Raw genomic sequence first — 12,623 nt, forward strand, 5'->3', positions numbered from 1 at the left:
CCCTGTTGCTTGCTTCAAAAACAGCAACATAAACAGCTCCTGCCTTAACTCTCTCATCCAGGTCTACTCTCCCTTCCGCCCACTAGGCTCTGCCAATGAAAGACGCCTGATCTCAGCTTCACAACAGGGTCATTAGTCACAAGCTTGACTCGTTTCCCATGTTTCCCCAGTGGTGGAATGAGTTACAAAATCCATCCAATCCACAGAGTCTCTTCCCACATTTTAGGAAAAGCTAAAGACCCAGCTCTTCCATTACCACTTAATGATACTGATGCTACTGATGAGGCTACTGACAATGCTGATAGAGATGAAAATAGTGATGGTGATATTAAACATTATAAGGTGTTGGTGATGAGAATACAGTATTATGATGATTAGCATGCTATTGATAATTATGATGATGACGACAATGATAAAACAAAAAAAATCCCGCACATCCTGTCTCTTTGCACCACCCGGGGTGCCATGCGCCTAAAGGGACTTTAAATTATTATTTTTTAATCACTTAACCATGTAGTTCCTTTCTGTCAAGATCATTACTTCAGTGTAGCTCTGGTCGAATATGACAAAAAATGACATTGTAAGCGTTGAAGGAAATCATTTAAATACTTTTGTATACTAAAGGTCTGAAACTTTTTGTATTATCGCCTCTTCATGATTGTACAGAGAGCATTAAAGGGCCAATAGCATGGCAGACTGTAGATACAAAACACAGCCTGCAACACTGAAGAATAGGGATCAGTGACTCAGTGTGAGACTCTACATGGGGCTCATGTAGGCTGATAACAGTTTAGTAGGCATCTGTACAAATTCTACACAGACATAGCATCTGCACACCGACATCTAGATTTTCAGCATGGACGGTGTTCTGGTTTCAGAGAACTCTTGTAGTCTGAACTGTACTGCTCATAACATGTCAGTAGGATCTGGTGTGCATTAACCTTGCAAAGCAGATGGACTGGCCAGATTCCATGTTCATCATAAGGGCAACTCCATCTTGCAAAGAAGCACCACTCTAAAACTTCTATATGTATATATTGTAATTGTGATTTAATATGTGATTATTTTTTACGTTCCTCATCTCATGTATTTTCCAACAAATACAAGCAATAATTCATTCTAAACTATAACCAACACAATATTAGATCAAACTAGAGCTGAACAATTTTGGAAACATATCTTGTGATGATTTTGACTCATTTTGCTAACTGGATATGAACTGTTGTATAAAGGGAATGGTAATTTTATGTATAATTCTCATATTTAACAAGAAAAACACACAAAAATAAAGAAAGATTTTTTGTACACTTTTTTAAAAATATGCCACAAGGTTGATTGCATATGTAATGCATAATGTCTCTGCTGCAAAAAAGTCTTTAAACTGGTATTTTCACACAAATTTCAATTTAACGAGATATCACACCTTCTGTAGTTTGAAAATTGCAGCAGGCTTTATAGTGATTTAATATTATTTGCGATTAATTGCCCCGCTCCAGTGATTACTATGCCTGTTTTACTGACAGTTACTAATTATTACTTAGTTGAGCAAACAACACTTAGAAGATAGAGTCAGTGCTTGTGAGTGAATGATAATGGAAATGACTTTTTTATTTGAATAAGAGAAGATTAATGAAAATTTAAAAAACAACAAAAGTTCAGAATTTAGAATTTTACGCTATGTGATAAGACCTGAAAAAGCAAAAGAACAAGCATATCTTGCTACACAGCTATAAAGACAATACAACAATTCATTTCACCATCTAAAGATCATGCACAGTATTGAAGGTTAATAACTATGATCTCAATATTAGTGAGAATAATGGTGATTATTATTGTTTGTCATATCTGAGCAGCTCTTATGGTTGCTGATTGGTTCTGACAATAAGTGTGGTGCTGATCTAAAAAAGAGGAACAAATAGCCAAATCCATCCAACTTTTAAATCTGTTTTAAGTTTAAACTAACTGAAAGAAACAAGCAACAACTACAGGAAAAATACATACTAGTATTTGGCCCATATAATATCCCATATAGTAAGAACCTGTGTACAAAGCCATGTCCCTCCAGCAGGGCAGATACAAAGACACCTTCTCAGAGGGTATACTAAAGTCCAGAGTTAAAATCCACAGATGGCTGTATTCCACCTGCCAACAGTGTCACAAACCTTGCCAACACTATCATCCATGGGATTTTTTTTCAAGTGCTGTTTAAGGTCATATGGACTCCAAAATTGCTTTTGGGTTGTCCCTTGAACTTTTGTTCCTGTTTTTTTCTTCACCGAGAACAACTGCAGCAGAAAAGAAGGCAGAGAAACACCAAGGTGTATTTAAATGTCTTATCCCTTTTACACCACATTTGGTTGCACTAAGCATGCTATCAGTTTATTTCTTTTTAAGGAAAGTTTCTGGCATCCAGTAGTTCTTATGTTGTTTTTTAATGCTGAACAGTTTTTTGTCCAAGCGTGCTATGAATGTCTCGTCTTTGAATGAATTATAATTTTCAGCTTGTGTTGTGGTACTTAAAAAAACAGATAAGGCAGTGACATTATATTTTTCTTAAGGAAGAATTAAAAGTAGCAGTGGCAAATGTAGTTACAATAGATCAATGATGTTACTTTTGACCTTTATGAATGAAGAATAGATAGTCTTACAGAGGGATATTGGTGTGTGATGTTTAAATTTATTGTTGAAGTCAAACCATGCAGATGGAGAATGTGCCCTAGTCTTTGCTGAAGCTTGTAAGTTACTGAAAGCAGGATTATACCTCAGAAGAGTGTCAGGATATAGTGATCTCCACAACTGATTATTTAAAGACGACTTTTTTCCAGTTAGATAGGTCCCAATGATCCAAAAGCTTACAAGTCTGCCCAAGCCTTGATAATTGCTGTCTGGTATACTCTAATGCCAAGAGAGTGAAATTTGGGCTTTATTTTATTTATTTATTTATTTATTTTATTTTGAGACAATCTAAGCTATTTTATCAGACAACCTTTACATCATATTCAGTGGAAAAAAGTGATACCTGTATACATTACTCAAAGTTAAAGTTTCTTCAATTAAAAATAAGCTTCCATCTTTTTTTGTCAATCAGAGCTTCAAACCTGATATCGATTCCCTGTGAGTTTACAGAATTTGGAAATTCACTTTAATCCTGCACTCTTTCACAGGATCCAGCAGTCTTGTGATGTTAAAGTGTGTCTCATCATTTCTCATTTCATATTTTCCCCAAAATGTTTTAGGCTTTAGGTATGGTGACGGTGCAGGACAAGCCTCTCATGTCAGCCCTCCTGGCTCTTCCTTGGACTTCAAACAGACCTGACACCACTTTGATGTTGCTCAGGGTGATTGTCCTGCTGGAAATTAATCGTTTCCCACACAACTTGAAGCAACTTTCTGTCGCGGCTGTCTTTAGTTAATGTGATCCTCTGGATGCCACAACCCCAGGATTTGCACATTTGAAAATTTCAACCAAGTTGTTTAGTACTAGGCAGATAGTTGTTGCTGTTTTTACATACATCATAGCATTGCTTTATTTACTCTAAAACATGACCCCACTTGTGCCTTAACTTCTCAAAGAAATCTGTCATTTAGTATAGAAATGATTCCGAAAGCACAAAGATAGTTTGTTTGAACTATGGAGACAGTTCATGACTTAAGGGGCATTCAGATAAGGTGTAGTGTGTGCTATGTGCCACTGTCATTAATTGTGTGTGTTGCACCATGCAAGAGTGCATCTGAACTAACTTCCTCCTGCTCTGTGGCCGTCTCCTCTGCCGACCTCCCTGGACAAAGGGCACAACAGCCTCATCAAGTAGACAAAAAAGCAACTGATGCTATTTATCCAGTATCATAGACTTCAGTTCATTAGCAATTAATTTGAAAAGAAAGAAAAAAAAAATAATTGCATACATGTGATCAGGATTGGGACACCCTTAGTGTATAGCAGTATATCAGTATTAATATGGCATCTTTTACAAAATAATGAATTGTTCATAACAGAGACCAAATAAGTCATGTTGCAAATCATGTTTGATGAATAATTGTCCTCTAAATTTGTGTTTGTGTTTGATTATCTCCCAAATTGACTTTTGTTTTGAGGTTTCTGCATTGCTTTAAACACACATCAAGCCATAATAACTAAATGACAAAATGTAGCAGTCCTACCGCATTCTCATTAGAAGAATTGACCAGTTTTAGTTAGACAACTTTTAACATCAAGGCATTGAAACATTACAAGACTTTGACAATTTTGTGCAAAAAGTTTGATTTAAAGTGCAAATGTTTACTGAAGAAGTGATAATAAACCCAACAGTAGTTTTGGTTGACATAATTTTTGCTTTTCTTTTCTTCAGAGCATCTCTACCACTATTCTACAAGAAAATACATTCTGTAGAGGATGCAAACTAAAACAAACTGCTCTCTATTTCATCCTTTAAATGGTTCTCATGATAGATATGGACCAAAACACATTCCAGCACCCAAGTGTGCTTCAGCATCACTTCCATTTTCATTGCATAACGACTCGCTTCAGATTGCTCACTGTCAACTTGTTGACATTAGCTATGGGATTGAATGGAGCTCCCTGTATTGATTGCCTCTGATGATGTTGAAGGTGCAATCATTAACCCTGTCATTGTGAAGGATTGGGATGTTTTTCAGGCTTGAAGGAAGCCAACATTCACAGCACATCAAACTCCGCTTTGCTCACCTTTCACATGCTCTGTGCTTTGTGTTGATGGCGTGAATTGTGAGTCATCACTTGTCATTGGATGACCCACTTGAAAGATGACAATATCTACCCCATTGCTCATACCATGTGCCTCGTCTTCACGGCAGTGCTCTTCTGGAAGAGCATGTTTTCCAACCTGAATGGTTGTCATTTCAGTTCAGCCCTTGAAAACGATTCACGCAGTGTAATGGAACATTGCTCCTAGGTCACAAACACCCAAATGGAATATTGAAAAATGGAAGTGTCTAAGTAGTGGGTGTCAGGTTCTCAGCTGACTTATTGCTTCTGGGGAAATATTTGACTCTGATGCCCCTAGGAGATAGATGAGATTTCTTTCTGAATGATGGTGGGTTGGAATAACAGTTGTAACTAATTTCTATACAGAATAGCAGTTTGCATCTAAAGTGGTTAAACATTACTGTCAAAATCTCTTTTTTCTTTTTATTGACATTTGGCAAACATCCTAACAAACTGTATCTTGTCCACTTACTCAGACACATACACCTGCTACATGTCCCAAAAAGTACCCATCAGAGTTGTTAATAAAAAGAGAAAAAGCTTACATAAAAAACCCCAAACAAAACAATACTTACAGCTGATACAGGCAGATTTTTTTGCCTAAATACCAGCAGAAATCTAACACCAGTCTGCCAATACCAATAATTCAAAAGCTAATATGTGCAATAACCAATATCAAACTGATGATATCCCTATAAGGAATGTCTTTGTTGCCTTAAATAGATCAAAATGTTGTCTGCATAGCAGGCCATCTTGATATTAGCAGCAACCAGCAAGACAACAGCATCAGAAGCAGGGAGCGCAGGTGGTTGAGTGGTTTAAGGCGCTACCCATGTACATGGGTGGCACAGGTTCGAATCCGGCCTGTGTCCCTTTACCGCATGTCTCTCCCCACTGTCTTCCCTGTTTCCGAGTCCATCCACTACTTTAGCCAAGTAGTCTAAAGTCAAGTTAATATGTTCTGTAAACCAACCTCACACTGCAACGGTAAAAGATTGATACACCATAACAACGAAAGTTGTTTTGCAGAATGGCGCTAATGTTAGCAGCGCTAGCAGAGCAGGCTTTCAATCTCTTTTGCAGGTTGATGTCCACATTCCTGAGCTGGACATTGTCCCTCAGTGCTTCAAGTTATAAAAGTATAACCTGACACAGCCTCTGGGCAACTTTATCCCCATTTTCTAGAACAAAATAGCATTGAGCCACGCTGTTCCTTAAAAATGCTATCAATACTATATAGGGCTGGGCAATTAATCGCAAATTAGATTAAATCGCAATATGACCTGCCACAATTTACAAACCGCAGAAGCTGCATTATTTCTTTAACTTAAAATGTGTCAAAACATCAGTTTAATACAATTATTTTTGCTGCACTAGAGATTTTATGCACATTATAAAAACATTCAAGTGTCATTTTTTTAAGATGATTTACAAAAATCCTCATTTTCTTGTTTTATGTATGTTTTTCTTAGTCACATCAAGTGACATTAAATGATAATTCCCCTACAATAAAGCATTTGATAACAGATTTGCAATATGAGTAAAAAAAATTGCAATTGTATATATTGTTCTCATTGTTCTGCCCTCGTTTATTTCACTAACATTGATGAAGCTTAGCATTAGTTCACTAGCTGATACTCATGATCACCTCCCAGCTCCCACAGCCAATTACACCTCTTTCTCTCAACACAGTGGTCCATTTAATTATGACTAACTTCTCACTAATTCCTGCTTGCAGTAATGCTGATGCTGCTGGCAAAGCTTAACCTCCTCCACCCCAGCCACCTCCTTTATTGCATAAAGCTTGTTGCACCCTTATATTGAGATTCATGCTACTATGGATTAATAACCTCTGAAATAATTTCATTGTTTTCAATATATTGTCATGAATGTATCTGTCCATGTGAAGGTTTCTAGCTATGCATTCCCTAGAAAGTCAAAGCTACTGCTTGACTAACACAGGGAGCATCTTATGAGCAGAGCCTTCTCGGCCAAGTAAAACTGCATATCCGCTTTGTGATCAAATGGTTAAATGTATGATGAGTGTTCTTGACTGATTGACGGGTATGATATAGAATGAATTGTTGTTTAAATTTGCTGAAAAATACATAAGATGAGGAACCTATTAATAATTGCATATTAAGTCACAATTGCAATATTGGGGAAAAAAATCGCAATTACATTATTTTTGCAAATCATTCAGCCCTAATACTGTAGCATATAGTGCTAGCATATGCTGTCATATAATGCTTGAATAGTAATTGTCTTTTGTAAGAAATCAGTTAACTGATCAAAGGTCTTTGTGTGTCTATTTCTGCAGATAGTCTATTGAAGACTATTGAAGGAGCACGCTTGGACTGTGTGATAAAAAACCACCCTGCCCTGGTTTCCGTTATGCACCTCCTCCCAGAGAATGTCCTGGTATCTGGAGATGAGAACATTCCCGGACTTGCAGCCTCTGCAACAGGTAAACATCTGAGATTGATTTGTTTCATTAGTATTCCAGTAAAATTAACAAAAATGGTCAAAAATGGTCTTTGACTGGCAAAGCTGACAAAAGATTGAAACAAGACTTTTATGGAGAAAAGTATTAGAAGTTTTACAATTCTTGGTCTTCAGGACAAATTTGCATTGCAATTTGTTTTTTTTTTTTATATCTGTGCCTTTTTTTGTTTGAGGTGGTCACTCAGTTTTCATTTTTTTTATTCTTTATTATTGACTCAGCCATATCTACCTGTTGTTTATTGTGTTTTTTTTTATATTACAGTTTGATTCATCATCTGTTCATCACTGGTTCAGAAATGACCAGGAATTTTCAGGCATGTTTGTCTTGCACAGCTACTGTTTTCTTCGCCTTTCAAACAATTGTAAAGATTCAGAAAAATACTGTAACAGTGCCTAAATGTGACCACCACAGCTCCTGTCATGGTGCACAATAAGTTCATATTCAGCCATTATAAAGAGTTTAGCTAAGAGTGAAGATGGCGGAGAGCTCAACTAAACTCAAACAAGATGAACCAAAATATTACATGGCTCAGCCAGACACCATCAACACATCAGATTACATAACATACCTCAACAAAAACTTGCCTTTCTTTTTCCAGCTGTCAAAATAAAATATACGACAGTCATCATGGTAGCTGATAGTAGCATTTTCTGGAAACTAAGTTCCATCAGAAGTTAAAATGTCTGCAGTACTTAGAAAGTCAGTTTCTAAGGGGGAATGTAATGAAGTCTGACAGAGCAGAGCTATAATCATTGGGAGGCAGTGGGAGGTATGGTAGCCAGCTAATCCTCTTCATGTTCTGGGGCTGTGAGCAGCAGAGACCTAAGCTGCCTTTTAAGACCACAGCCACCAGTTTGATATTCACGCCACATTCAGAACAGTCCAACTCTGCGCTCCAGAGACAAGGAAAGCAATGAAACGCTTGATGGCTGCATTACTCTTGAAGAGATTACAATCACAAAGGCTATTTTCCCTTTGTTGTGTGTGAAAGGGGTGATTGTGGACTTCACAGCCTATCCTGCATCATCCATTGACTCTAATGCACTCTTCCATCCATCCTGATTCAGTTTACGCCAAGTATCCAAATAGAAACAGTTTTGCTAGATTGACACATGCACTTGTACCCCTCTCTGGAGTTAAAATTCCAGTGATTGGCAGTAGGCAGCTTACCATTGATCACTGAAGCAGAAATTTAAATGAGACTGCTGTCTCCCAGGAAATATCTAATCAAATATGTTCATAACCAAAGACTGAAAATTGACCTTGTTAACATTAATCAAACAGAGGAGCATTTACTCACCCGTCTAATGTATTTATCCACGAAGGAATAAAATACATTGTACAATAACATTCAACAGGAAGAATGTTGTCCATCTCATTCCCACCAAACAACCCTGCTGCTTACTTTTTTACTGCACCATCTGACTTTGGCACAAGGCTGTGGTCTTTTTGTGAGAAGTGTGTACATATTTCTGGCACATGTTTACCCAGATTTTTGGCAAAATGTAGCCAGCTTACCCATTTTGGTACAATTTCATACAACGGCTGAGGCTAAGGTATGAACGAGGGCAGTAACAGATGACAAGAAAGAATGACCTAGAAAGAAGCCAGACTAGAGCAATAGATTCCAAGTCTAATTTCAGACTTGCCATGTTACTACTTAACATGTTAGCAATGCACATGCCAGTTCAGTATCCACTGCAGCTTGTTGGAAGCATAGTGATATCAATGCAAAATCAAACATCCCAACCGTCACCTATGGTCATGAGCTTTGGGCAATGGGCAACAAAAAATGAGATCCTTGATACAAGTGGCTGAAATTAGTTTGAAAAGGAAAGGCTGGGCTAAGGTGAGGAGCTTGGACATCTAGGGGGAACTGGTAAAAAAGTCACTACTCCATTTGTTCCAGTCGAGATGGTTTGGGCATCTTATCAGGATACCATCGGGGCACCTCCTTTTGGAGGTCCTGGGCACGTCCAACTGGGAGGGGACCTTGGGGTATACCCAGAATGCAGTGGAGGGATTGCATATCTCCCGCCTGGTCTGGGAACACCTCAGGATCCCCCTGGTGAAGTTGGAACATCGAGATGGATGGTTGACTTGCTTAGGCCGGCCACACACGGGACAATTTTTTCATCTGAAACGATTTCAAAACCGTGAGAGACCACAGACTTCAGGACAATTTCCAAAGATTTTTCATCTTTAATCCTCTGAACACACACACTAGACAACTCAGCCAGACTGTCAGATCACTGGAGACCACACACCTGCCGACCTGCCTATGACCTCGTGTGATCATATGACTTAAGAAAAAAAAACAAAACACTGATGTCTGTTGATACCATCTTGCTGTCTCTCCACAACAGGCTGTCCTGGCATGTGTTACAGGTGAAGCAAAAATCATATACAAGGGAAAGACTCGGGATGAAATCATGGCTCAAATTAAATTAAAGTTGTGTTCATGGTTGTGAGCGGTGATGGTACGTATGATCTGGCTGTGACGCTATCCGGTCTGCTTGCTCTCATTGGTTCTTGTGGGTACTTTGTCAGCAGCACTACGACCTCAAACGATATCAAACATGTTTGATATTTACGATTTAGGATTTTAGGGCTATGATGCAATTTGGAGCAGTAAAACGATCGTGTTGACACCACACACATGCAGACTACTCAGACAAACAGTTGTTTGCAACAAGGCTCCTCTCAGGATACGCCCCCATGATCGTTGGTGGAGGCAAATCGGGCTTAAAATCCTGTAGTGTGTGGCCGGCCTTAGCCTGCTGCCACTGCAACCTGGCCCCTAGATAAGTGGAAGATGGATGGATGGATGGATGGATGGATGGTACTATTACTGTATCTTGGCGCCTCAGTGTCTTTACTGGCTCTGCCAGCCTCTTTTTGTCAACAGACCCAACTTTTTTATGATGGGGAGGCATACAGCACTGTGTTTTGCAACAGTGCAGTTGCATGCAGAGACCTTCAGTGGGTGCTAAAGTGCACCAAACATGTTGTTGCTCACTACAAGTTTATCTGTATTACAAATTGAAAATAAGACATTCAGTGCATTGAAAAAAGCGTGGAAGTTGTAGAGCAGTTCATCTACCTTGGCAGCGTAATCCATCAATCCCGTGGCTGCGGCGCTGAGCTCAACTGCAGACTTGGACTCACGCATGGGGTGATGGCTTTGCTGAGCAGCAAAGTGTGGCGTTCCCAATATCTGGGCATGCAGAGCGTAAGGCCTGGAAAATGGCCATTAGGAGGCCAGAGCACTACAGGACCAAGGTTGACACGGATAAGTGCTGAACTGTGCAGATTTTATTATTGTGCAGGAGATTTTATTTACTGTGCTGTATGAGTGGAATGTATGTTTGACTTCTGCTGCAAACCAAATTGCCCCTCGGGGACAATAAAGTTTTCCAAAATCCGGCATATCCTACCATACCCGACTTGACCTGTATTGAAATAAAACTTGGCTGGGTATAGGTCTCATGAAATCCAACAATGGGTGTAGCATTGACCCCCTTTTTTTCACTGTAAGTATAGGTGCAATATCTACTATGTGGTGCTCAGTTTGTGTGCTTTATTGGATGTGAACTGAGTTGTGTGACCAGCCAGGTTGAAACAGTGTCTATGAGCTTGAGAGAAACAAAGAGAGAAATGCTAATTAAAGGATTCATTAAAGAGTTTCCTCACATAAGTGTTAGGCTGAGAAAAACGATTGAAACCATTTAAGCTGTCATTCATTCTACCACTGATCTTTTGGTTGGACTGAAAAGTGTGGTTATTCAATATTTTGTCACTGGTGGTCCTTCTTCAGGATGAATCCTCATTGCAGAGTATTAAGTTCTGCAAAAACGTCATATTTTTCTTTCTGCCCAGTTACTTAAATCCTGCAGCATCAGATCCTATTTGGTATCTTCATGAAAATTAGAGCACTGCAGCTGGGCTCATTCATATCTGTAGTCTTAGTAATTACCCTGCTTAATTGGAATGAAAGTGCAGGGTCGCAAAATTTGAGCCCCGACCTTTTTGTGAATATGAAATGTTTACCATGGAGAAATCTAAACTGCACTAGATAAATATATAGGGGGAAATACATTTTGGTCTGATGGTGGTGCTACATAAAAAGTCTAGGATCACCAAGGTATCAAAACCAGTTTTGATTGATTGGTCTAACCCTAACTTTAATCAGCTAGTGGCACTAAAGGAAATGTCCCAGATTCTCAAAGAGATAGACTGACTGACCGACAGATAAACACTGCCATTTATCGAGGCGGCTGTTCACCTTGGTAAAGTATGCACAGACATTCTGGGTGTATGTAACATTTTTGAAGTTGAACATTTCTCAAGTCCAGAGTGAGGCAGACTATTAATAAGCTGCCATGAAACAGCAAGTGTGTGTGGATACAACCCTTTGGCACAGAGTTGACACTACCAATAAAGTAACATGAAGAAGCTCAGCTCACTTTTTCAGATAAGACACACATGAGTAGTATCAGCATGGCTAATGGCATAAAAACACTGTATCAAACTGCATTTTCCACTTGACCTCTCTCTTCTTCATTTCTAGTACATCTGGGATGTCATGATAAATTTTCTGGGGATGACAAGAAATGTTAGGGGAACTTTAAAAATGGGTCACTAAGATAAACTTTGAAAGTGTCTCAACACTTTTTCACAATTTTTTTAGTTGACAGTGGTCTCATTTTTTTATTCTCTGCAGCAGAAGTCTTCAAAGTGTAGAACAGTGACTCTTCCTTCAGAGAACATCAAACCAAAGCCTTTGGGTGGTTTTAAATTAGGGACCCAGGCCCGGATCAGAGTACACTTGACCCCAAAGTCAGGTTCATTTGATCAGTGTTAACACAATTAATAGGTGGTACAGATAGAGTTGTAAAGGCGATTCTAAACATTTGTCTCTTTAAAAACAGTTGTATCAGTGCAGCTGCACAGAAGATGTGGAAATAAGTAGAGATGGGTTTATTATTATTTTTTTCTGATATGGGTGCTAAGTCGATACTTTTTATGGGGTGCCAGTGCCGAAACGGCGCCTTTTTTCCTCTCAATATTTTTGAGAGGAAAAAAGTGTGTTGACAGTCAGTGGGAGACTTAAAGCTGTCTGGTTATATTAAATGAGTTAGAAATATCAGTCAAATATGGGATAAGAAAGAAGTATCAATATCTGTGTTGTAATTTCAGTCCCGTAGGTAATGGCTAAGGGTACAAAGTTGGTATCAGATTTTGATACTCATCCCTAAATATTGGGGCCGTCAACAGATTAAAATTTTTAATCACGATTAATCTCACAAATTCGAGATTAATCGCAAATTAACCACACTTTTTTTTTTTAATCTGTTCTTAATGTACCATAAA

General features: G+C 38.7%; 1 protein-coding gene across 1 annotated transcript in view; it reads left to right on the forward strand.

Annotated features, from left to right (window-relative positions):
• Positions 1-12,623, forward strand: part of nphp4 (nephronophthisis 4) — a 312,689-nt gene that overhangs the window by 59,396 nt on the left and 240,670 nt on the right. The window contains exon 5 of the mRNA XM_041799567.1: positions 7,065-7,211. Within this exon, the coding sequence (XP_041655501.1) occupies positions 7,065-7,211 (147 nt within the window). The remainder of the gene's footprint in view (positions 1-7,064; positions 7,212-12,623) is intronic.

This window comes from Cheilinus undulatus, linkage group 11 (genome assembly GCF_018320785.1).
Source record: "Cheilinus undulatus linkage group 11, ASM1832078v1, whole genome shotgun sequence".
NCBI lineage: Eukaryota > Metazoa > Chordata > Actinopteri > Labriformes > Labridae > Cheilinus > Cheilinus undulatus.